Below are 26,762 nucleotides of genomic sequence, written 5' to 3' on the forward strand. Positions count from 1 at the left end.
TAGTCTCTTCTTTCAACCGTAATCCCCTCCTCGCCTCTCTTTGGGGTTTTACCGTGCAGGACCTATGCTATTTCATAAGACTCACTGATTGGTAACAGTAAACACTACTTTTCTCTAGGGCTTATTTGCAATCCACCTCACCCCTACCTTGGACACAAACTGCAGTATCAGGGCACAAAGTAAGCTCCTAAAGCTTGCGGTAATCTCGGACCCACGGAGTAGCTGTATTGTTACCTTTCAGTTTGAAAATAACGAGATCAAAGGAGAATTAGTAAATCAGAGACAAGCCATCATCCCACTGAGCAAACGCTCCAACATGGCGGGCCAGTCACGTGAGCCGAGGGGGCGGGACCAGAGCCCAGAGACGATCACGTGGCCGTGAGGGGGCGGTGCCGACAGGGGGCGTGGCCTCCACGGCTTTCGATTCGCCCGGGGGGCCCCCCCCTCGCGAGCCACGCCCCCTGTCTTCTGCGGGAGTGGCGTGCGGCGGCGGGGTGGGGCCTTCCTGATGACCTTTCACCCCAGCATGGCTGCGCCCTTGGGACCCGTGAAGTTCTGGCGACCCGGTAAGGCCCGCGGCGGAACGCCGATTGTGGCGGGTGCTGGCGCCGCGGCCGTGCGCCGGGGCCTGCGGACGCGCTCGCAGGCTTGACCTCGGCGGGCCGGGCGCCGCCGCCTCGCGCGGGTGGACTCCGCGGGGGACCCCCGCAGGCCCCGGGAGTTGGGGCGTGCGCCCCCCAGCCTGGGCGGGAACCGCGACCTTGTCGGCGGCCCAGGCCCCCGGGGCGTTTGCCGTCTTTGCGGCCCCGGTCCCGATCCGGTTCCTCCCCACCCCTCGCGGTGCCAGTCCCGCAGCGCTCGCGCGCGCCCGGCTCCCGCCCGGCGCCACGGCGGGCCTGAGCGGCTCAAGGGCGCAGACCCACGTTCCGGCTTCGGAGCCGTGGAAGGGGCCGGAGGAGGAGCACCGACGCCTGGCTTGACTTAGGAAGTGCGCCCCAGAAGGGGACCGGTGTTCTCGCCGTAGTTCTTGCCCACCCCGAACTCTCTGGGGTGCACCTTCTTCCTTCCGCAGACGGACGGCGGTCACCATTACAGAATGCTTTCTCTTCTTGTGGCATGTGTGAATCGGCTTTTAATGAGCATATAGATGCACACGTACCAGACCGTGCTAGATGCATGGTACTTCCTTTCTGTCCATCAGTGTCTGGTAAAAAGAAAAGTAAAACCCAAACCCACAAGTTTCTTAAGCGTTACCATCCCCCCTCCCCTGTTTGGTTTTAAACCATTTGCATCTCTGTAGGTCTGGATGTGCAAAATATATTGCAGCAAAAATGAAGTGAGACCGAAATGAATGTAAGGAAAGCTTTTAATGTTTTAGAATGGTTTCTCGAAGTTCTGACAGCTCACACGAGCCATGGGGGAGACAAACCCAAGCAAGCAGTGTGCTTAATTCTTATTTATTTGATGGTACTGAGGGGTTTTGTATTTTTTGGTCAGTCCTGGGGCTTGAACTCAGGGTCTTGGCACTGACCCTGAGCTTCTTTTGCTCAAGGCTAGGACTCTACCACTTGAGCCACAGCACCACTTCCAGTGTTTTCTGTGTATGTGGCACTGAGGAATCGAACCCAGGGCTTCATGCATGCTATGCAAGCACTCTACTATTAAGCCACATTCCCAGCCCCCCCCTCCCCCCGGTACTGAGTTTTAACTCAGGGTCTGTGCTTGCTAGGCAGGCACTCTACCACTTGAGCCACACCCCCAGATTTTCTTTTAGTTGTTGGTTGAGATGGGGAATCTGGTCTGACCTTGAATCTCAGTCCTTCCAATCGAGTGGCTGAGGTTAGAGTGCTAGCCTTGAGCTGAAGAGCTGAGGGACAGCGCCCAGGCCCAGAGTTCAGGCCCCATGACTGGACCACCCAAAAAAAAAAGAAAAAAAAGAAAAATCTCAGGCATTGACACCCCTCCAAGCCTAACTGTAGTACCAATAAATTACAAATAAGTAAACCTATATGCCTATCTCGCAAGGCATACAATATTATTAATACATTACACTACTCACTTCACCCCCTCCCCTAGCTGCCTCTTAAAATAATTGATGGGCCCTCCTCTCAGCATCCCTCCAGTATTTCGTAACACCCCTCTGGGATGCTTTTCATTCAAGATGCCACTGCCAGGGTAATGCTGGCCATGTAATATTCCCCCTTGAAAATAGTGACGTGCAAAACCCTTAACTTTCCTCTGAGCCCTTTCAGTGATGCTCTATCCTACTTTTTAGCTTCATTGCCTACCACACCCCAAAATACAGCTTACCACATCACACAACACCATTGCACCACTCAACTATTTGGGCTCAATTATTTTGGACATTCTTCAAGCACAAATCCTATTCTGCCTCCGTTCATGCTGCACCCTTTGCCATGAACTAAAACGTTCACTCCAAAAAAAAAAAAAATCTTTATGAAGTATTTTTTGTCTACACACTCCATCTTTCCCTCCCTCTTCTATACTTCCATATAATTATAATAGCTATGTCTAATGCCAAGAGCCTTTCATGTATTAGTCTCACTTAATCCTCACAACAATCTTGTTATGCCAAGTTTCAATGGAATAAGCAAGACTGGAGCACCTAAGTGACTCTGTCTAGTCACCAGGTTAGTATGTGGTAATATAATCTCTCCTAATGGGGCTGGGAATGTGGCTTAGTGGTAGAGTGCTTGCCTAGCATGCATGAAGCCCTTGGTTCAATTCCTCAGTACCACATAAACAGAAAAAGCTGGAAGTGGTGCTGTGGCTCAAGTGGTAGAGTGCTAGCCTTGAGCAAAAGAAGTTCAGAAACCGTGCCCAGGCCTTGAGTTCAAGCCCCAGGACTGGCAAAAAAATAAAAAAATCCTTCCTAATGGACATCAAACATCACATTCAATTCACAAAGAGGACACCTTTAGAGCAGAGCCCTGCCCATTTACATTTGTCTCCTGATTACAGAGTTTGTCAGTAAGTATACTCAATGAACTAAATAGCAGAACTCTTACTGTAATTCCAGAGTAGCTCCTTGGTTATTCAGACCTTTACTATACTTAACAATTTTGGCCTGTTACTAAATGCTTGAATAAATAAAAGGTAACTCCTCACCTAATGTGATCTTAATTTTTGTTGAAAATAAAGCTCAGCATAGAAAAGTGGCTGAAATATGGAAGAACTTAATCATAAAACTATCACAAAGAGAAACTACAGACAAAAAAAAAAGCAGCCATACATGTGGCAAATACTCTACCACTTGAGCCACAGCGCCACTTCTGGCTTTTTTCTTTTTGCTTATGTGGTGCTGAGGAATCAAACCCAGGGCCTCAGGCATGCAAGGCAAGTGCTCTACCACTGAGCCACCTTCCCAGCCCCTGCCTGAGATTTTTCTAGAAAAAGCTTTCACTTAATTTGCTGGATCAGAAGGGACTGTCTCTTTTCATTTACTCATACTACTGTTTAATGGTTGCTGACTGTGTGCCTTGCAGAATAACTTCGACTTGACCCATAGTAAGAACTGTATTGTGATATAGGTACACATATGTAACAAATAGTACTGCTTTCTAGAACATACTCTGTTTTCTATTCTGTTTGTGTTTGTGTGTGTGTATGTATGTATGTATGTATATATGTATATTATGTGTATGTTTGTAGTGCTGAAGATTGAATCCTGGGTCTCATAGTACATAGGCACTTAGCTGCACCAGTTTCTGTTTCCATTGTTTAAAAAGTCCAGGATGAGCTGGGTGCCAGTGGCTCACACGTGTAATCCTCGATACTCAAGAGGTTGGGATCTGAGGATTACGGTTTAAAGCCAGCCTGGCAGGAAAGTCTGTGAAACTCTTATCTCCAGGTAACTGCCGGAAAACCAGAAGTGGCACTGTGACTCAAGTGGTAGACCACTCACTTTGAGCTGAAAAGCTCAGGGACAGCGCCTAGGCCTGGAGTTCAAGATGCAATCGATCCCCCCCCCAAAAAAAAAAAAAGTCTGGGATGGCCCACAAGCCCAAGTTTCCTTACTATTCAAATGTGGAAAAGATGTAATGTTACCAGCCTCATTTTACATTGGAGAGATGAAGGTGCTCTTTACTCCTTTCAGCATAAAATGTATTCCTAATGGAAAACCATCACAAACAAAAGGGGCTGTGGGAGGTGAACTGAGAGAAAGCAGCTCTAGTGTTCTCGTTTGGCTGAATGAAGTCTTGTAAGGAGAAGATAAGCCCCATATTGGTTGACAGCAGCTGTTCTTGCACTAAAGGACATAACAGAGTAAGCTGTGCTGGTCTGGACTATAGGTTAGACAAAGAAGGGACAGGGTAGTGAAGGCAAGTCTTGGGTGCTGCAAACCCTGGTATGGAAGGAAATACAAGAGCTTGCAGGATGGTGTTAAAATACTCCAGTCTTAAAATGTTTTCAAAAAGAAGACAGTCTGGTCAGAAACAGAGCAGAAGAGGATAACATGTTCTTTGGTATTGTGTCCTTGTTAAAGCTCACAAGGATTTATCAAAAAGTAGCATTGGTAAGAGGAGAAAGGGAAGGAAATCCTCTCTGATCCCAGGTTTGTTCCAAGTTTTCTTCTGTTTTTTTATTTTTTTATCTTGTTGAAAGTGTTATACTGGAATTTGATCTTGAGATACAGAGAAGCCACATTTTGAGAGATTTAATCAGGAGGCTTTACTAGACAGCTGGTGACTGACTGTGTGTGGACACATGTCCCCCCAGAACTTGCAGCCTGCAATGCACGATAATACTGTTAGGAAACTGAGCCATGATGATAGTAAAGAAAGAGCAGAAAAACAATCTCATCAAACCAGATCAACTCTAATGGAGAGTTGAAGAGGGTCAGGAGATGTGAGGTATGGCGCAATGGTGGCAGGGGAGGAGGGGCCTAAATAGGGTCATGGTTAGGTGGGCAGGGTCACAGGGAGAGTTTGGGGCCTTGTGAGTTCATGGTCAGGTCTGGCAGGTCTGGGAACCTGTTGTCCAAGTCCCCACCCCATTTGCTTCTAGGAGTTCAGGGTCTATCGCCTTTGCCTGGGGGGTAGGAAAGTGGGTGGGATTTCACCTCTTAAGAGTGTTTGGAAAGTCCCCATCATCCGCCAAGGTGCCATGATGCGCCAGATAACCAAAATTCATATATCAGAAGGAAGGTCAGCACTTGGCAAAAGCACAGCAGTGCCCACTTACTTGATCTTTGTCAGTTTTGGACCTCTGGTTTACCACTGTGCTCCTGGAAGTACCTGGAAAAGAGACGGAGTTCTAAAGCAGTGGTGCTGAGTTTCACTTGAGGATCCCCACTGTTTGCCTATAAATTCTGCTGCATTTCTCAGATTTCTCAGCCGTTCTCAGATTATTAAAGAGATCAGGGAACCATAAAAAATGCACAGTTGAGCTCGGTATGCTAGTATATGCTGATCATAACATTTGAGCCCATGTTTTGAGGCTTTTTTCTTTGCAGGTTAAAGGGCTGTGGTATCTTCAATGGGATTTGCCACCTCCCCATACCAGAGTTTGAACTCAGGGCCTTGTGCTTGCTTGACTTGTTTGCTCATGGCTGGGCTGGCACTCTGCCAACTTGCCATGGATTGTACAAAGGAGTCTCAGTTTGGCATGTCAGTTTATTGGTACAGTGAATCTTGATTGGTGTCCCCCTGCCTTCTGTTGCAATCTTAGTTCCTCTTACAGGGTCTGTTTGTTTAATTGGCACTTATTCATGTACCATATTATATCTACTCAGAAGCAAGTAAGCACCAGGCTTGGTGGTATGGCACTGCACTTAAGAGAGTAGGAGAGGAGAATCAAGAGTTTGAGGCTAGCCTGGCCTATTATGAGTTGAGACTGTCTTTAAACAAACAAAAGCCAGTAAGCGCCTGCTGTCTTCTGCTGCATTTCCAACATTAGCGTGCCCAGTGTACTGCAGGTGTTCAGTCCACCCCTCCTCCCTTTCCTGTTTTGGGTGCCTGTAATGCATGGCAGATCATATATGCTGATCATAACATTTGAGCCCATGTTTTGAGGATTTTTTCTTTGCAGGTTAAAGGGCTGTGGTATCTTCAATGGGATTTGCCACCTCCCCATACCAGAGTTTGAACTCAGGGCCTTGTGCTTGCTTGACTTGTTTGCTCATGGCTGGGCTGGCACTCTGCCAACTTGCCATGGATTGTACAAAGGAGTCTTAGTTTGGCATGTCAGTTTATTGGTACAGTGAATCTTGATTGGTGTCCCCCTGCCTTCTGTTGCAATCTTAGTTCCTCTTACAGGGTCTGTTTGTTTAATTGGCACTTATTCATGTACCATATTATATCTACTCAGAAGCAAGTAAGCACCAGGCTTGGTGGTATGGCACTGCACTTAAGAGAGTAGGAGAGGAGAATCAAGAGTTTGAGGCCAGCCTGGCCTATTATGAGTTGAGACTGTCTTTAAACAAACAAAAGCCAGTAAGCGCCTGCTGTCTTCTGCTGCATTTCCAGCATTAGCGTGCCCAGTGTACTGCAGGTGTTCAGTCCACCCCTCCTCCCTTTCCTGTTTTGGGTGCCTGTAATGCATGGCAGAGGAACTTCAGGCCTGAGCCCTGTGCTGCCAGCAGCCTTGTTTCCCATTCTTGAGGAAGCCATTCCAGGGGCTTAAAGGGCCTGTGTACAGGCGCAGAAGTGAGAGGAAGAAAGCCTGGCAGCCTGTGTGTCCTGCGTTCTGGTTTCTTGCACCTGGCTGCCATTCTGCAGTAGCTAGGATTTGTCCTTGTCCTCAGCAATGGCCTTTGGGTTTCTTGGACTTTTGTTAGAGATTTAACAGCTTTCTGAAACTTGTTTCTTTCTCCCAGTTTTGTCTTTGAAACTATATAACCTTTATACATTTCCCTGCTCATCGATTCAGAGTCTAAAAGCCCATTTCTCTTGCAGGTACAGAGGGCCCAGGTGTCAGCATCTCTGAAGAGAGACAAAGTATTGCTGAAAACTCCTCAACAACCGTTGTTTACAACCCTTACGCTGCTCTTTCTATAGAACAGCAGAGGCAGAAGCTGCCTGTGTTCAAGGTATGTGCAGCCATAGTTGTCCACTCGACCCTGCAATAGTAGATTTTCTCACTCTGGGTGCTTCTGTAGAACACACAGTAGTTTTCAGAACTTGTGCAGTGTGTAGTTTGTGTGTGTGTGTGTGTGTGTGTGTGAGAGAGAGAGAGAGAGAGAGTATATGTGAGAAAGAGAATCATATAAGTCTGGAAAATTCTTGATTTTCCCCACTAGATCCTACATATTAGAAAACAGGAAGAATGGGAATGGCATTGTTTTCTCCCAGTTGTTTCTTTCTGTTATGGACAATTTTAGACATACAGAAAGTAATCAGCATAGCACAGCGAACTTTATATCCAGCTTCATTTTATCGCCAGCATATGGGCAATTTTGACTTTCTTTGTAAAGACATATTTCTTTAACCAAGACAAACTGGGAATTGGGGTTACTTTCTGCTGTGATAGATATTTTTTAAATATGGTTTCCAGATGCTCTGTGCATATCTTGACACTTGACTTGCGTGAAATGACTTGAGTGCGTGTTCAGCTCATGAGACCAAGGTGTAGGTGTGTTCTCTGAGCACATTCAGAATACATGTGTTCATGGTGAACCCTGGTCCTTTAGTACCAATGGCCACCGTTGGTGGACAGGATTTGTACCCATTGGCAAATCTGCATGGAAAGTCCCTGTAGTCAGGAAGCAGGCTCTCAGCCGCAGGTGGGCACATGCTTGGAGCCAGTCACAAAGGCTGTGGAATTCTGCCTGCCTCATGGCTGTCTTGGAATGACCCAAGTGGATATGGCTAGCAGCAGTACTTCTTTCCTTCTCCTGGAGAGACTGGGAATGAACACTGATGAATCCCTTTGTCTGCTGTGCTCCTAATTCCGCGTCTGTTAATGTGTCCTTTCTCCAAATATGAACCAGTAGTCTTAATTTAGTCAGACTGAGGACCATGGTTCAAAGCCAGATCAGACAGGAAAATCTTTGAACAAAAAAGATAAAGGCCAGTGCCCAGGCCCTGAGTTCAAGCCCCTGTACTGACACACACACACGCACGCACGCACGCACGCACGCACGCACGCACGCACGCACTCACTTACGCACGCAAGCCAGGTGCCAGTGGCTTATGTCTGTTATCCTAGCTACTCAGGAAGCTGAGATCTGAGGATCATGGTTCAAAGCTACCTCTTGTTCCACTAGTGCTAAAAGTAGCTTTACAAACAGAAGTTGGTAGTAGAAAACTTGCTAGCCTGTATGGGGCCCAGGGTTTGATCCCCAGTATGGCACAAGGAACAAAACAGAAGTTGAAACTTCAGCTAATCTCAAACTCTCCATTCTCCTGCCTCAGCCTCTTGAGTTCTGTTATTATGAGTTGCTAGGATTAAAGGTGTGTAAGTACTGAGGCTTGAACTCAGGACTTTGGCACTGTCCCTTATCTTTTTTGCTCAAAGCTGATGTTCTACCAACTGAGCCACAGCTTCACTTTTGCCTTTGGTGGTTAATTGGAGATGAGAGTCTCATAGACTTTCCTGACTGAGCTGGCTCTGAACTGCCATCCTCAGATCTCAGCCCCCTGAGTATCTAGGATAATAGGCATGAGTCTCCAGCACTTGACCAAGTCCAGACTCTTTAGCTACTAATTCAACCCCAACTGTTTCTCTCCTAACTCATTTGCAATCCAAACCTGAATTTTTCATAGCCTTCCCAATAGAGTTTGCATCATTTGCTTATTTCCATCTTCTTTCCTTTGTTTTTCTTATTTATGTGTCCTAGAATGCCTTAGCTGTTCTAAATTTATCTGTGTTTAAATTATCTCTCAAATTTTCCTTGATCCCTACCCATCTAGCCATCTCTCCACCGGTCTGTTCATCTGATGAATTTTCCATTTACAAAATAAATGCAAAGAATCTAAACTTTCATTATCTTCCACTCAAAATGAAAAGAAACACAGGAGTCCAAGCAGCAAGAGGAGAACACTTAGACAACAGTTAATTCCTGCACCTGCAGTAAGCTATCCTTTGAGTGAATGTGTAAATACAATTCCTGGGCTCCTTCTGGCCCACTGGTCAGAAATTCTGATAGCAGGAATCTTCATTTTTGACAAATATCCTTTCACTTTTAAAACTGCATATGTAGACCCCATATAATGCCAAATTCAAAACCCCAAGTAGCCAGTCACTTGTTTGACTGGCCTCATCCCAGGCTTCTCAGCCTCACCACGCTGTTGGCGTGGTACCAGATGAGCCCAGGGTGATCAGAGAGCAGGAGGCAGTGTTTGTCTTCAGTCCCAGCCTGGTGGTTATGGAATACCTTCATTACCTTCTGGACCACCAGGCATGACTGTAATCAGTGTTGGTTATAGACAACACCTCCTGAAGCCAAGTAGATAGGGCGTTGGATTTACCTGTGGCTTTTCAGTAGCTGAAGCGGCATTTTAGCTCAGCTACATGGGGAAACGAGGTTTAGTTGGAATGTATATAGAACCCATGAGTGCTTTATCGTGAACTTGGATTTAGAGGTACGAATGAAAGCCTGTGCTTTTGTTTCTTTTTCTGTTTTTTTTTTTTTTTTGGTTGGTCGTGGGACTTGAACTCTGGGCTTGTGTGCTGTCCCTGTGCTCTTCAGCTCAAGGCGAGAGCTCTACCACTTGAGCCACAGCACCACTTCTGGTTTTCTAAGTGGTTTATTGGAGATAAGAGTCTCACAGCCATTCCTGCCGGGGCTGGCTTTGAACTGCAATCCTCAGATCTCAGCCTCCTGAGTAGTTAGGATTATAGGCATGAGCCACTGATGCCTGGCTTCTGGGATTTTTAAAAACATAATAATAAAAAATTTAAAATTAGGTTATATATAAATGTTGGGCAAAGTTCAAAGTTCTCTTTTGTATCCATGATTTCCAGCCTTCCTATTTCTCTGGAGTATTTATCCTTTCTTTGAAACGATAAATACTGTGCATCATTTATACATTCTATAACTTTCTTTCTTTCCATGTTAGTACAAATAGACTTTTTCCTTTTTGTGCTGATAGTGAGGCTTGAATTCAGGGTCTGGGTGCTGTCCCTTTACTCAAGGATGGCGCTTGCATTAGCCACAGCTGCACATTTGGCATTTTAGTGGTTTGTTGGAGATACAGTATTACAGATTTTGCTGCCTGGGCTGGCTTTGAACCAAGATCCTCAGTTCTCAGCCTCCTGAGTAGCTAGAATTACAGGTATGCGGGTCATTTGTTTCTTTTAATAACCATGACTTATTCCATTGGAGTGCCTTATTGATTTACCCAAATACCTCTTGATGAAGATTTAGGTTGTTTGAAGTTTTGGCTGTTGTAAATAATGTAATGTATATACACACACACATACACATATATACATCTTTGTATATACTTTGTATTAATGTGTCTGTAGTGTAATTGCTTATAACTAAAATCTTGAATCCAAGAATTGGCTTATTTTGCTGTTTGCAGGTGTATAGCATATATACCTGCAACCAAAAGTTGGAAGAACATTTTGATGGTTCTTTCTAAAATTTACTTTTTGGAAACAACTCATCTTCAGTGTTGAAATATTTTTGTTTAGGTCTTCTGAGGCAAAATATGGCTGTTTATAATGCACAGTTATTCTTTTCCAGCTTAGGAATCATATCTTATACTTGGTAGAAAATTATCAGACGGTGGTGATTGTTGGAGAAACAGGATGTGGGAAGAGCACTCAGCTTCCTCAGGTGAGTGGCCACTGAGCAGGGCCTGACGCTTTGCTGAAAGAACTCTCTCTACCACATTTTAGTCTAAGGTCTCCTCTCAATAAATAATTTACCTCACGTTCTTAAAATTAAACCTTTAAGACTTACACTTTCCTTGAGTTTTAGTACAAAAGTTGACAGTTGTCTTTAATTTGTTATAATTCTAAAATTGTAATGGAATAGCCATTATCTGAAAGGAACAATGGCATTCATTCACAGAGGCATAATATATAGTTTTTGTTCTCAAGTAATTACAGTTGAAGAAGGCTAAGGGTCCAGTGAACTGCTGTAGCTACAGGTAAATATTTGCTATGACAGAATTATGCATTGCTACAGAAGAGACTTTTTATCAGAAAAAATCGTACCTGGTGTGGGTAGGAGTGGATGAGAGGGTCAGGAAAGGCATGGTAGAAGAAATGACATTTGAAATAGACCTTAGATAATTGGTGAGCTGTCAGTGGAAAGGTGGTCCATTCCGTGAAGGTTGTGAGTAGGGTGGAGAGGGGCAGGGTGCCGGCAGAGCTTGCCTTCAGACCTTGACGGGTAAAGCATGGTAGTTAAGGACAAGAATGGAAGGTTTTTCTTCCCCTTTAAAAAATTAATTTGTACTTGAATATAAAGTACATCTAGGGTGGGTGGTGCATCTGTCCTACCTGTACAGCTTGATTTCTTTTCACAAGGGAACACACCTGTATACCAGCACCCAGATCAAGACAAGAGCATGTTTATCACATGATGTACAGGAAGTAGGGGCCAGATCCTTAAGAAAAACTACCGGCAATCTTAGACTTTTAGGGGTCAGGAGCAGGAGGAAGACAGCTATTTCCAGAGTATATTTTTCCAAATATCTGCTACCCTCCCATGGAGGGCTTCCTTTTTCTGCTAGAAACTCAATTCTCTTTCTCTGAGACAGTCACTGCTAAATTTGATTTATGACTTGGGAAAATTAGAAAGGCGGAGGCACTAAACATAAATGGAGCAGCCTTTTCTGGATAAACTTTTGCCAGAGTTATATATATCTTCTTGGAAAATACAACTGACTGAAGGACCAAACACTTATCAGTTTTGAAGTTTCACAAATTATATCTGGAATCTAGATGATATTTTTTGATGATTCTGTCAAAACAATGGGTTGTGGAAACAAGCTCTTAAACCAGTTTGTACTAGTACTGTTGGAAGGCCAAACTTGGGACTCCTTTAGCAGCATGGAGCACTGAGATGGGATTCGCCTCTGACTGTGATTTCAGACCCTTCACAACACCCACTACCTCTGTCAGCACTATACCTGCTTCATCATTCAGTTTCTTCCTTAAGTATGCAAAAGAAGACTGAATCACACAGGGTGTTGATACATAGACAGGTTGTTCTATTTTTTTTTTTTTTTTTGGCTAGTTGTGGAGCCTGAACTCTGGGCCTGGGTGCTGTTCCTCAGCTCTTCAGCTCAAGTCTAGTGCTCTACCACTTGAGCCATAGCACCACTTTTGGCCTTTCCTGCTTATGTGGTGCTGAGGAATCGAACCCAGGGCCTTATGCATGCAAAGCAAGCACTCTACCACTGAGCCACCTTCCCAGCCCCAGGTTGTTCTAGATTTATGGAAATGACATTTTTTTTCCATTTAAATACTCCACTTAGGAGATGAACTGCATGCTTTTAAGTGTTTGGTTTTGAGTGATAGGGTTGTGTTCTGGTTCTATATCCGGGCTTTGGTTTGCTGAGCTTGAATTCCAGGTATTAGATGTTTATCAGCTTCCTTGGACAGGCTGTGTGATCACTCTGGTCCCTCATCTGTACGTGGCTGATATTGCTCTGTCTTCCTGGTAGGATTAATCATGGGGAATAACCTGTAAGGCATTCAGCCCACTTCTCAGCACTTAGGAAGGTGCCCACCGAACATTCGTTTAGTGAGACCCCATCTGAACAAATAAACCAGATGTCATGGTACAAACTATCATTCCAGCTACACAGGAAGCCTAGTCAGGAAAATAAGAAAACAAGCCTAGTGAAACAACGGAAACAAAAAAAGATGTATACTCAGATGTGATTTTGCTTACAGTATCTGGCAGAAGCTGGCTGGACAGCGGAAGGAAGAGTGGTTGGAGTAACCCAACCTCGAAGAGTAGCTGCTGTGACAGTAAGTTTTTGCTGAGATTCAGCTTGTGTTTTTGTTTTTCCTTGTTTTCTTATTTCCTAAAAACTGCAAATGAGTAGAAGCTGTTCCTTAAGAATTTAGTTTAGTCAACAACAGTGAATTGAATTTTTGTAAATGAATACTTCTACATTATAAACATTTAAAGAAAGTCCTAAGGATACAGGTGGACCCATTGCAACAATAAGATGTACAAGTCGTTATGTCGAAAATGAACTTTACAACTTTGGTGGGGGGGAGGAGTGTTGGGTGGGGTTGAGGGGACGGCGGGGGGGGGGGAGGATGGGAAGGGAAGGGGAAACAAAGGAGGAGGCTACAATGCTTGATAAGATATGTACTCATTATCTTGCCCATGTAATTGTAACCCCTCTGTACAGTATTTTCGCAATAAAAAAAAGTCCTAAGGAAGTAAAAAGAAAACAAATAATTTTTAACTCCCTCCCCAAATGTTCCGGCACAAGCATTGTACATATTTGTGAATGTCAAGGTTCCTTTCAAAAGACAAGTGTCTGGCTGGTTGGATAAAATAATTGTACGGAATGATTATATGTTTACTTGTGTTGAATCTAACAAGAGGAAACTGAATGAAAATATGTGTAGCTACTGAGGTTTGGGTACATACTTGTTTATTTAAGAGAATTTATTAAAGCTGAGAAAGAAAGAAAAACCATAAAAAATAATATTACTTATTAATCAAACTATGTTACAGTTCCTGTTACAAAAGAGGAAATTCTCACATGTTCCTTGTGTACCTTCCTTCCTCATTAGTTATAGAAACATTGCTGACATTTTTATTTCAAGCTCTATAATATATACTATTTTTTGTTTAATATAAATATCAGTATGCCCCTTCCCCCCTCCCCTGTTTCTGTGGATTTTAGAAACCACACAGAGCCTTGCCCCAAGCTCCTACAGACTCACAGCTTTCATTGAGGTTTCTTATACTGTTCTTAGGAAGAGGTGCATGATTTTTTTTTTTTTTGATGGTACGTCCATCAAACCCAGGGTCGTGCACTGGCAAGCGGTACTCACACTTCAGCACTATTCATGTGTTTTTAGTAAATAAATCTTATTTGGTTTCTTCTCATCTCTACCTGAATCTCATAATCACTTTTCTTAAAGAGAATTTAGTATTTAGAATGGAAGAAGATAGTGAAATATATTATAATTTTTTTTTTTTTTTTTTTTTTTTTTTTTTTTTGTCAGTTGTGGGCCTAGGCGCTGTCCCTGAGCTCTTTAGCTCAATGCTAGCACTCTACTGCCTGAGCCACAGCACCACTTCTGGCTTTTTCTGCTTATGTGGTGCTAAGGAATCAAACCCAGGGCCTCATGCATGCAAGGCAAGCACTCTACCACTGAGCAACATTCGCTTATGTGGTGCTGAGGAATCAAACCCAGGGCCTCATGCATGCAAGACAAGCACTCTACCACTGAGCAACATTCCCAGTCCCTATATTACAATTAAAAAAATCCAAAATTGATAGTTCCATAAACATAAAAATATCCAGGAGACAGCAAGGCTTTTTTTCGTGTGTGTGTGTGTGTGTGTGTGTGTGTGTGTGTGTGTGTGTGTGTGTGTGTGTGTGTGTGTGTGTGTGTGTGTGTGTGTGTGTGTGTGTGTGTGTGTGTGTGTGTGTGTGTGTGTGTGTGTGTGTTCTATAGTAGTTGTACAAAGTAAGGCATTTCATCATGACATTTCCATGCATGCATATAGTTTACTCTGACCATATTTGCATTTTCTTTTTGTTTGCCCTTCCCCTTCACATTCCAGTAGTACCACATGAGCTGTTTTTTATTAGCACACAGTAACTATACAAGGGAAAGGAGGTTCATTGTGACATTTTCTCCTATGTAAACAATATATTCCAATCAATTCTCATTCCTGCTGAAAACAATCTCAGAGGCCAAAAGCAGATGTATAAGCAGTGCTTGATGTCTGTAAGAGGTTATCAGTAATGAATGCTCTAACTACTAGCTTCACCAGCTCAAAGTTTGACTTCCAGACCCAGGCCTTCCTCCATGAAAGATTCAGGGCAGACCAGGCTTTCCTTCACGAGAGATTCAGGGCAAGCTGAGTGCCTACCTTCTTCTAGCTTCCACACTCATAGATGCCAGTATCTTGCCCCCGATCCATGTATCTTGCCCATTATCTTGGAAAGCTCAGGGCCCCAGCACTTTCTGTGTAGTACTTAGTAGTTGGTTCACTAGGTAAGCACTGTACTATTTGAGCCACATTTTCAGTTTTTTTGCTTTTAGTTTATTTTTCAGATAGAGTCTAATGGTTTTGGTCTTGGACTGTGATCCTTCTACTTCTACTTTGGAATAGTTGGGATTACAGATACACACCTACACACCTGGCTTGTTTTCAGATAGGATCTCATGTTAACTTGACCTGGGCTGACTTTGACTATGATACTCATCCCAAGTAGCTAGGATTACAATTGTGGGCATAGCCCTGTTTTTGTTTTTTGTTTTGTTTTTCTTTTTCTTTAGCTTCTTTCTGTATATATTGGGATTGTCAAAAAAGGTAATATTTGTCTAGCCAGTTGATGAGGTTATGGGAACAAAATGTAAATGATAGATTAAAAGTCTATGAAAAAGCCAATAGAGTATAACCCTGTATGATTATAATGATGAAATTTTAAAAAGTTTGAGGGTAAAACTATTTATTTACTGATTAGTTTAGATGTAGGGTTTTGTTTATATTCCTGTCTGGGCTTGACCTTGGAGAAATCTTTCTGCCTTAGCCTTTTAAGTGCTGGGATTATAGCCATGTGCTCATGTCCAGCTAAAAACATATTTTTTTTTCTTTTTTGGGGGGTGCGGTCGTGGGGCCTGAACTCTGGGCCTGGGCGCTGTCCTTCAGCTCTTCAGCTCAAGGCTAGCGCTCTACCATTTGAGCCACAGCGCCACTTCCGGCTTTTTTCTTTTTGCTTATGTGGTACTAAGGACTTGAACCCAGGGCCTCATGCCTGCAAGGCAAGCGCTCTACCACTGAGCCACCTTCCCAGCCCTAAAAACATATTTTTTATGCAAATGTATATAATACAAATAGCAAAACCACTAGAATTAAGAAGCTTGGTTTTTTCTCTATAGAGCCATATGATTTTTATGAAGAGGATTGGCCAACTTAGTCTCATTTCTATAAGCCTATTGTCCCTTGAGGCTCCTACTGTCTTTGTATACATTGTGCCATTTTTTCTGGGACTTGTAGTATAGTGGTATTTAGGGTTAACTCGAAACAATAACAATAATAAAACTGGCTTGGTGAAAAGCTGGTTATGGGGAAATACAATCTCTAGAGTTAAAAGCTATGTAGGACGAATGTCTGGTTTCATAAGAGGTTTTGAAAGACTACATGATGTAGACCAGCTGCCTGATGATTGGTTCAGATTTGGCCTGTCAGATCTGTAATTTCAAGTCACTAGGCAAAACTATTTCTTTTTTTTTTTTTTTTTTTGCTCCGGTCATGGGGCCTGAACTCTGGGCCTGGGCACTGTCCCTCAGCTCTTCAGCTCAAGGCTAGCGCTCTACCACTTGAGCCAAAGCGCCACTCCGGCTTTTTTCTTTTTGCTTATGTGGTGCTGAGGAATCGAACCCAGGGCCTCAGGCATGCAAGGCAAGCACTCTACCACTGAGCCATCTTCCCAGCCTGCAAAACTATTTCTGACTTTATGTGTTCTTCTGTTTCTTAAGCAGTAATGAACAGATAATACAAAGTGAGCTTGGCTGAGAGGACTAAGTGCAGGGAGACTCTCGGCTTCTGTGCCTGGGGCTGCTGGGCCAGAATGGCTGTGTTAATCAGCTCTGCCTCAGACACCTTCCGTAGTGGTCATGCTCCAAACTAGGGTTCAGGAACTCCAGACGAGGGATAGGGGTCAAGGATATGTGTGCATGGGATAGAAGGCCAGTGGATGCCTGCCTCACCTGGCTTGATGTGCTGGCTCCCTGGAAGCCTCTATTCTTATCTCTTTCTTTTGACCCTGCACTTACGTGGTTAGGTAGTGAATGTGAACATTTTTATTGTCTTTTAAATTAAAATCAATGACAAACATTATTACTTTTTAAGATTTGCCCCAAGATCATGATAGCCAGCTATATATATATATATGTATATATGTATCAGTTAGTACATGGAATAGTTAGTGTGTATATCTGACCTGCAAACAGGACATATATGTTAGTACTTGACATAGTTTTCACATTGTTCTCTCATAACCTGCCCTTTGTCTCCTCCTTTGCCACTGTGCTCACATACTAGTTAATGATGACCTTTAGTCTCTGTAGTACGTGCTCTGTGCAGTAATTTCTATGTCTCTATTTTCAGCATGATCTTTCTTCCCAAAGGTTGCAGGGAGAGTAGCCGAGGAAAGGGGTGCAGTGCTGGGCCACGAGGTGGGCTACTGCATCCGCTTTGATGACTGCACCAACCCACTGGCGACAAGAATTAAGGTACTTGAGCTGCTTCTGCTAGTGTGAGTGGGGAAGAAGGTTGTCTTGGAGGAACTTAAAGCATTTTTCCCTTATTGGTGAATAGGACAGAAAAGATAGAACATCAACCTGGTTCTTGTGGGTATTAGTTTACTAGGAAGTACAGAGTCTTTGAATCTTAGTCTAGAAAGAAACTCAGAAGTAACGTTTAGCCCTTAGTTTACAGAGGAGAAGGTCGAGGGTCTGGGAGGGTGAATGACTTAACCTCTTGTGATATGCTCCTCAGTCACAGTGCCGCCAGTCAGAGCTGCCATTTCTTATGCATGTTGCTCTTTCCTACTGACTCACATAGATATCTAAATATAGAAATAATCCTACCAATTTAAAAGCCAGATGAAATCATAGAAATTGAATTAGTGTAGAATTCATAAATGATGTTTTCACTAGTTAAAACTGGCCTAGTTTAACATGATAATGGACTTTGTCTCTGTCTTTTTTTTTTTTTGGGTCCGGTCGTGGGGCCTGAACTCTGGGCCTGGGCGCTGTCCCTCAGCTCTTCAGCTCAAGGCTAGTGCTCTACCACTTGAGCCACAGCGCCACTTTGGGCTTTTTTCTTTTTGCTTATGTGGTGCTAAGAATTGAACCCAGGGCCTCATGCCTACAAGGCGAGAGCTCTACCACTGAGCCACCTTCCCAGCCCTCTCTGTCTTATTTGACCTAGTTGCTAATATTAAAGTAATTATTATCAATAGTAATGAGTATATAATCAGCCCAACAGGGTGTCTGTTGTTTAGCACTATGCTGGAGTCAGGTGTAATCAGAACAAATGCTCTGATGAAATGAAGATTGGTTATTAGAATCTCAGTTCTCTCTCCTGCAACAGAGGAAAGTTGAAAATAATCAGATGAGTCATATGAACAGAGGAGTGGTTTGTAAACATGTGACCTTGTTCCAAGCTTGTGTAATTTGTTATCTTTGACGTGCATTTTTCCAGGTGAAGGGAGTGTTCATCTGTGCTATCAAGTATAGCGAGGCTAGCTCGTTTTATTTTTTTTTACATTTTTTATTATTATATCTTTAAGTAGTTGTACAAAGAAGTTCCCATTCTACAAAACAGTATATGAGTGCAAGATGTCTGACAACATTGCCACCCATCTCTCCTAGCCCATCCCTTCTCTCACTTTTTAAAAAAAAAAATGAGATTAGGTGATTACATAAATTTCACATATTTCACAGTATTGTGGAATAGTGATTCTCAGTTAAAGTCATGAACACATTTTAACCTTCACAAGGCACATTGTCATTATCGTGGTCTATAAAGTTTGTGAATTCTGTGCTTTGACAATACAAATTATTTCTTCCACATTAGGTTCATTTTCTTTTTCCAGGGGTTATGCAAGCACATGATTCTTAGGCTTTCACGAGAAGCTTTTGAGTTCTATTTGTCAGTAACTTCTAGGTGCTCAGTTCCTAGTAGTTTTTCACTTTCCCTTCTGGCAGCTGGTGCCAGGGCCAACCAGACTATGGTGGGGAAATGTCCTGCTCTTAAAAAACAAAATACTTCAGATTTGGCACATGAGAGAGATTCCTAGCCTTTGTTAATTACTGAACTTGTAATAAACTAGTAGCAGCGTCCAGTAGATGTCATATATTTCAGAACATTTCATAAACCTTATTAACTGTAGCTGGCATCCCATAAATACTTTCTATGTGATCAACCTTTGTTTTCTCTTGTCATGGTAACCCTGTAAAGTAGTTTTATTACCACATTTTAGAAGTGAGGATTCAGACTCAAAAGAGGATAAGAACTTCTCAAAGTACTTATAGCAAGTAAAGGTAGAGCCAGGATCTGAATTTCCAGCAGACCCCATAAACGAGGTTCTTAGCCTCAACCCTACGTTTACTTATCAACAGAAGGTGAGGTTAATAACCTTAAGAGCAGCAGCCTATAACCTGCTGTATTTGGGACACAGTAAGACCAATTATGTCAGACTCACAGCATCCTTGCGGCAGACTTGGGCTTGTCTTCATTATGTTCATTAACAGTACCAGAGCAGCCCAGAGCAAGTGGACCTTTGTTAACTGAGGTAGAATTCTGCCTCATTTACTTTGTAACCCGATAAGAATCCTGTATTTGAAATTTTTGGTTGTGCTTGAACAGAATTGCCCTTGAGCTTAAAGTCATTAATTTATGTTTAAGTAAACTTTTTCTACAATTTTGTGTCTTTACTTTTTAGTTTCTTACTGATGGAATGCTGGTGAGGGAAATGATGGTTGACCCATTGCTAACAAAATACAGGTAAACATGACTTTCCTGTGATAACTTCCCTATTGTTTCCAAGTATACAAGTGAGTTAAGAAACATTGTGTTTGTAGCTGAGATTCATGTATGTGTAGCTGCCCAAAGCTTTTTTCTTGACCATGGCTGTTCCAACTCATGGTGATGTTCTCAGAATGTAGGTAGTCTGCTTTTTTTTACAGAAAGCCAAAAACCTAGCACACGGAAATTCCTCTTACTGTTTAGACAACCTGTTGACTTGCCCTTTTTGTTTAAATGTTGCCTCTCTGCCGCTTTAGAATGGGGGTGAGTACAATCACAGCATGGCCAAGAACTCACTGCTCAGGGTTTTGTTGAATATGATAGAGACCAATTTCTTTATTTCTCCTTAATTGCTTTCTCGCTCCTTCCATTATGATATTAGCGTTAAGATTCTCTCCTAGGCTCTGTATCCTGGGAGAAGATGTCTCATGTGACTGCCTGGTACATGTGTGTTATAGCTACAGTTAGTTCCCTCTTGGGCTGTTATTAAGCTTAATGGTCTTAAGATGGTTGAGCCTTGTTCTGATTTTTATATGTTCTGTAGGGTTATTGATTTTAAATATCATTTAAAATTAGGTATTAAATCCCATTGAAATCCATTGTGGGTGGTAGAGCTCTTTAACGATAGTGGTTAGTCATGTTCTTCACCAAGATATATTGAGGTCACCATGCTTATTGATAGGAAGTGAGGGCTGAGTACCCCTTTGTTGGACTGGTTGGGAGTTTGGGTTGGCTGTTGCGATGCTCACTGCAGGTACTCTCCGATTCCTAGTGTCATCATGCTGGATGAAGCCCACGAGAGGACTCTGTACACGGACATTGCCATTGGCTTGCTAAAGAAGGTATGACTCCTCTCCTTGCCTCTGCTTTCTGTATTTTGTTGTGTTGCCAACTTAGGAGAGTAACTGCAGTAATTCTGGAAATCCAAAAAGGATGAGGAAAAAATAAAAATAAAACCCATCCAGTATTCCACCTCTTCAGAGAAGATCCCTGATGGAATGTTAGCATGTGTCTTCTTCTTTTTTTTTTTTTTTTCCTGAGTGTGATTTTGTGTTTTTGTGCTAATTTATATCTTGCAAGTTCCCCTCTTTTCAAGATCATTTCTGTGTCATTAAATATTATTTGAAGAATAACTACATAATCACCTGTCTTTGCCATAAAATATGTAACTCTTTCCCTATTGTTTGGCATTTTATGTGGCTTTCAGATTTTATGTATTGCAAGTATAGTTGCAGTAAATGCCTTTTATTTAAGTGTGTCGCATTTTTGTTTCTTTTTGCTTTTTAAACTATTTATTGTAAAGTTTCCAAGCCTACTCCAGAGGAGATAAACAGTTGTAATGACCTCTGCCAACACTCTGGTTCCAAGAATCACAATAAATGTCCAAGTTTGCCTTGCCTCCACTTTCTCTTCCCTCCTCTTCCTCCTCCTCCCCCCCTCCCCCTCCTCCTCCTCCCCCTCCTCTTCTTTTGGACAAATTCTCAGTGACAGGAGTCCAGAAAACAATAGTAGACCAGGTTAATTTAGAGACATGCTGGGTTCAGATTCTGACTGCCATGCTTACCTATCTTTAAAATAGGGATAATAAAGTCTATATCTGTGCCTCTAGTCACTGGGGCTATTTAGATTTAAGTTAAGGAAGAAGAAATAAAATAAAAGTCAGCTTCCCTGCCACACTGGCCTTGTTTATTCCATGGGCTTTACATAGCCTCCTGTAGCCAGTGGCTGCTGCACTGGAGTGAAGAATGGTCTACTGGTCAGTGCAAGCTCTGCATCATTTGTTATGAGACTCAAATGTGAAAACGTGAACCACTCAGAATAGACAGCTTCACAACTAGACCATGTAGGACCTTCGTCTAAGTAAGAAAACTGTGCCCTCTCAGGGAGGATATCTGAGCTAGGTAAGGGGAAGGTGGGCTTGATTTTAGATTCTCTTAATCTGTTTGGCCTTAGGCATCTTTGTTGGGCTTATGTATGGCTGTATACAAGTCTTGTAGTATATAACACATAACTTAGAATTTGTGAGCTGTGTTTGCTGATGGTATACTCAGTATTTTATTCCTTGGCCAAAATGAGACTTTTTGATAGAAGGAATTTTCTTACCAGGTTAGGAATAGTAAAACAAAGAGGGTCCATTTCTCTGGATCTTTGTACAACTCTATTTGCCATAGAAAAATAAATCCTTATGGTGGGGTAGATGAAAAAGAAATCATTCTTCATTATTGTTAGGGATTTTGCTCAGGTTTATTTGATTAGTTTCTACTACCCATTAACCATCTGCTTTTTGAATAACTATATTCTATTTTGATACTATCAATTGTTATGTCTTAGCTTTGTTTTTGGTGCCAGTCCAGGGGCTTGAACTCTGGGCCTGGGCACTGTCCCTGAGCTTCTTTTGCTCAAGGCTAGTGCTCTACTACTTGAGCCACAGCTCTACTCTTGGCTTTTCAATTTTTAAAAAAAAATTATACATACAAGGTGTTATATAGCGAGATTACAGTTATGTAAGTAGGTAAAGGGAACATTTATTTTTGGACAATGTCACCCCTTCCCATGCTCTCTCTACATCTGCTTTTTTGGTAGTTTATTGGAGATAATAGTCTCATATAGTCCTCGCTGGTGACTCATGCTTGTAATCCTAGCTTCTCGGGAGGCTGAGATCTGAGGATTATGGGAAGCCAACCCCAGAATGAAAGTCCCCATGAGACTCTTATCTCCAGTTAACCACTCAAAAGCCAGAAGTGACTCTGTATCCCAAAGTGGTAGAGCACTAGCCTTGAGCAAAAGATAAGGCTAAGGGACAGTACCCAAGCCCTGAGTTCAAGCCCTTTGACTGACACAAATAAAAGAGTCTCATGGACTTTCCTCCCTGGGCTGGCTTTGAACCGCTATTCTTACATCTTAGCCTCCTGTGTAGCTAGGATTATAGGCCTGAACCATCAGTGTCCAGCTTATGTCTTTGCTTTTTGACTGTTATGTATAGATGCTGTCTCAGCAGCCACGTATCAGGAAAAAAATAGTTACATTCAGGGCTTAAAAGCTTTATATATATAATTTTATTTATTTATTTTTGGTTGGTCCTGGGGCCTGAACTCTGGACCTGGCAGCTGTCCCTCAGCTCTTCAGCTCAAGGTTAGCACTCTACCACTTGAGCCACAGCGCCACTTCTAGCCTTTTCTGCTTATGTGGTGCTGAGGAATTGAACCCAGGGCCTCTTGCATGCAAGGCAAGCACTCTACCACTGAGCCACCTTCCCAGCCCTCTTTTATATTTCATATAAAGTTATTCTTTGCTTTGTATTTTAGAAAAGTCCTACATTTACAAAACTAGAAAAAATAGTATGATGGCCCCATTTTCTTACGACTATTAATTGTGGTTGTTTTGTTGATAAACTCCCTTTCCTCCAAAAATCTTTTTCCCACACTGGGTTGTTTGAAGTAGATATCAGATTATTCCATCTATACATATACTGTTATTGTGGCTTTCTAATATCTTATTTTTTAGATTCAGAAGAAGCGAGGGGACCTTCGGTTGATTGTGGCTTCAGCCACTCTGGATGCAGAGGTGAGAGCCTTTCCCTCCTTCTTCCTCCCCTGTTAACACTGGAATTTTTGGGCATAGCCTTGGGAAGTTACCTCTAGCAATCTCTCATCTTTGGCAGAATGGCCTTCCTTCCTTCTGGGGCCATCTGGTGTCCTAGATTCCACCAAATCATAGGATGCTCCTTTTTAACTGTGGGTGGAAATTAATCTGTAATTAGCCAAGAGAGTTTATGATTACCTACTTGTTTCTCTACATGCTGTCTTTCTACATGGCAGCTTTTTTCTTTTCAACTTCTTTCAGTGTGAAACTACGGTTCTTAATTTATGTATGACCATAGCAAATATGTTTAGACTTGTGCAATTGGAGCTTACTCTCTATACATAATCATTTCCGTGTGTGTGTGTGTGTGTGTGTGTGTGTGTGTGTGTGTGTGTGTGTGCGCGCGCGCGCTGGTACTAGGGTTTGCATTCAGGGCCTTGTATGTTCTTGTTTGGCCTTTTTGCTTAAGGACTGCCATTCTACCACTTGAGCCACATCTCCAGTTCCTCATGTTGATTTTGTGTATGTGCCAGTCTTAGGGCTTGAGCTTGGGGCCTGGGCACTGTCCCTAGTTTTTTTTTTCTTTCTTTCTTTTATTGTAAAGATACTGTCCAGAGGGGTTACAGTTAAATGAGTAAGGTAATGTGTACATTTCCTATCGAGCATGATTACCCCTTCCTTTGTTTTTCCCCACCATCCCTTCCCTCTCCACTTCCCCAAAGTGTCCCTAGTTTTTTTTTTGTTTTTTTTTGTTTGTTTTTTGTTTGTTTTTTGCTCAAAGCTAGCACTCTACCATTAGAACCAGAGCTCTACTTCTGGCTTTTTTGGGGGGTGGGGAGGCGTTAATTGGAGATAAGAGTCTTGTGGACTGGCTCCTGAGTAGCTAGTATTGTAGTATTGTAGTATTGTAGGCCTGAGCCACTGGCTCCGGCTGTTAATTTTTTTTTTTTTTATGGCTAGATTTACATTGTTTTTCTCTCTTGATGACTCGCATTTTAGTTCAAACAGCTGTTCAACTTTACACAGTTTTTGGCTACTTGCTATTATTATCTGCTAAGCACCAATCTAGTTATAAGAGATCCATATACACTCTCTCACACCTTGGGGGAGGCAGAAACAAAATTAGATGTTTACTGTTCAATATTAAAAGTGCCAAGGCAACCAGTGAAGTAGTACTTCAGCTAGCTTGGGGGTATCTAGAAACTCACCTAGGAGGTGACAGTTCAGTAAGGTTTGAACGATGCACAGTAGTTTTTGTCTTTTGGGGGTTATTGAGATTTAAAAATTCTCTTATTTTTATTCTTGCCTGTAGTAGTTGATATAGGAGACTTCCTGGGCTTAATTTTTTGTTTGAAGTGGGAAGGCAGAGTAAATTCTTCAGTCCTTTCTGTATAGGACCTGCAGGGCTCAGCTGAGATGATTTCTTCTTTCCACCCTTGCCTGTGTATCCAGTGCCTGCTCTGTGAAGGGAAGTGTGAGGTCTGTGTGGGGGTGATCCGTGGGCTGGATAGGATAGGTCCAGGGGCCATGCGGGTGTGGCAGGAGTTCCTTTGTGAGAGTAAGAGAACAAAGAAGAGGATAGGAGTGGGCTGAGGAGGGCCCAGTGAGGAGCATGGTAGGGAGGGAGATGAGGAAGGCGTGGCTTAAGTAGCATTTTACAATTGTTATTATAAAGGTGACCTACAGAGGGGTTACCATTTCATAAGTCAGGTAATGAGTACATTTCTTTTTGGACAATGTCACCCTTTCTTTTTGGACAATGTCACCCTTTCCCTCCTGTACTTGCCCACAAGTTGTATAGTTCATTTTCAACATAGTGTCTAGTGAGTACCACTGCTGCATTTGTTCACCTTTTGTCCCTTCATTTCTGTGCTCTCCCTTACCACCCCCCCCAAAGACAGATAAATGAACAAACAAGACAAAATGAAAGACTTTTGTTTCCATTTTCCTGGAATTCATTTTGATAAATATTATTTTATATGTTCAGAGGCACTGAGATATTCTCCTTTGGTCTCACTGTGTGTGAATGCCTAGAGTCTTGTATAATTTATCATGTCCTGGTATATTTTAGATCTACCTTCCACATTTGAGAGAACATATGCACTGTTTGACTCTGAGCTTGGCTTACCTCACTTAACATGATTTGTTCTAGGTCTAGCCTTAGGTAGCTCAGAGGTACCCAAATCTCATCCCTGCTTCCCAGCTGTTGCATCTGTGGGTGATGGACTAATTCCAAATGTCTATAGGATAGGAATAGGGCTGCTGATGGGCCACCTGCTCTGGTTTTACCTGGGGACTAGGGTGGCTTAGCTTGAAGGTGAAGTTACCTGTGATCAGTAGGTGCTGAGACCAGTGGAGAATGATAGGGGCTTTGATTGCTTTAGTTGCCTTGTTAATGTAAGCTCAGTTAAGCAATTAATACATGACCAGCTGTAATTGCCATGTATTTATTGACCTTTGTGTTATTCAGTATTGTTTTGCTTTCATTTGCATCTATCCACCTACAGTTGCTGGCAGTTCCTGCTTTTTTTTTTTTTTTGTCACAAGTCCCAACTATTTTAGAAAGACTAATTTTCCTCTTTCCAATTTCCTGGAGAAGGAACCTGGGGTTATCTGGGGTCGGAATCCCATCGTGTTCCAATCTGTATCTTGTAGGCATGTGGGGGGTGGGGGGAGGGCATGGCCACAGGGAGCCCACTTGTGTGGGTCAGATAGGAGCTGCTATCAGCAAAGTAATCCATGGAGAGCTGGAAGACAGCCCAGCACGGAGCTACATTATTTTCATTTTGTGTCATGGACTGTTCACTTCCCCTAAATCTCATTACATTTCTTACCACATGTCCATTGGGAGCCCTCCTCCTAGACCCTGGCTCAGACTCTTCTTTTCTAGGTGTGGGGGAGCTCCTTTTATTGTTCCTCTTCTTGATTTCTACTTCAGGATTCATATACTGTTCCTACTATATTTACTTGCTTGTATATATTTCCAAATGATTTTTATAAATGATAAGCATCTTAAGGACCAAGATCTTATAACATCTTATGCCTTCTCAGTACATGCTGTTTTTCTTGCAGGAAGTTGTGCCTGTCTTATTCCTCAGTACCACATTTTCCTTAGCAGCTAAAGTTTAGTTATCTACTCCAACAAAGTTGTCAAGGCACGATCTTCCTTCTTGTTCTTCTACGTGCTTTGTTGTAACTTTCACCACTGTCTGCCAAGCCCTTCATAAAACCTTCCTGCTCTTCCTGCAGCTTCTGACCCAGTCATCTTTGTTCTTTTTTTTTTTTTGCCTCTGCCATAACTTCCTCCCAGGCACCTTTGGCTTCTGCTCTTCTTTCTCAAGGCTGCCACTTGGGGTCCCTGGATTCATTCATCTGATAGTCGGTACTCTACAGGTGGTTTTGATCTTGCTCCTGTGAGCCAGCCTTAGCTGTCCAGCAGTTGGCTGGTTGGGGAACACTGAAACTTTGAAGCCTGCTCTCTTGGGTTTTGTCTTAGCTCTTTTCTCATGATCATAGT

General features: G+C 42.7%; 1 protein-coding gene across 2 annotated transcripts in view; it reads left to right on the plus strand.

The window, feature by feature from the left end:
- The first annotated feature begins 519 nt into the window (after positions 1-519).
- The window catches only part of LOC138804075 (probable ATP-dependent RNA helicase DHX35), a 57,138-nt gene continuing 30,895 nt past the window's right edge, over positions 520-26,762 (plus strand). The window contains exons 1-8 of one of the 2 annotated variants that reach the window (XM_069988352.1): positions 520-566; positions 6,918-7,051; positions 10,655-10,747; positions 12,820-12,897; positions 17,260-17,364; positions 19,581-19,642; positions 20,436-20,505; positions 23,168-23,227. In XM_069988352.1, the coding sequence (XP_069844453.1) occupies positions 527-566; positions 6,918-7,051; positions 10,655-10,747; positions 12,820-12,897; positions 17,260-17,364; positions 19,581-19,642; positions 20,436-20,505; positions 23,168-23,227 (642 nt within the window). In that variant the 5' untranslated portion in view covers positions 520-526. Of the gene's footprint in view, positions 567-6,917; positions 7,052-8,944; positions 9,034-10,654; positions 10,748-12,819; positions 12,898-17,259; positions 17,365-19,580; positions 19,643-20,435; positions 20,506-23,167; positions 23,228-26,762 lie in introns of those variants that run through there. The other variant, XM_069988353.1, reaches the window with a different exon arrangement.

Source organism: Dipodomys merriami, unplaced genomic scaffold (genome assembly GCF_024711535.1).
Source record: "Dipodomys merriami isolate MVZ:Mamm:240054 unplaced genomic scaffold, mDipMer1.0.p SCAF_354, whole genome shotgun sequence".
NCBI lineage: Eukaryota > Metazoa > Chordata > Mammalia > Rodentia > Heteromyidae > Dipodomys > Dipodomys merriami.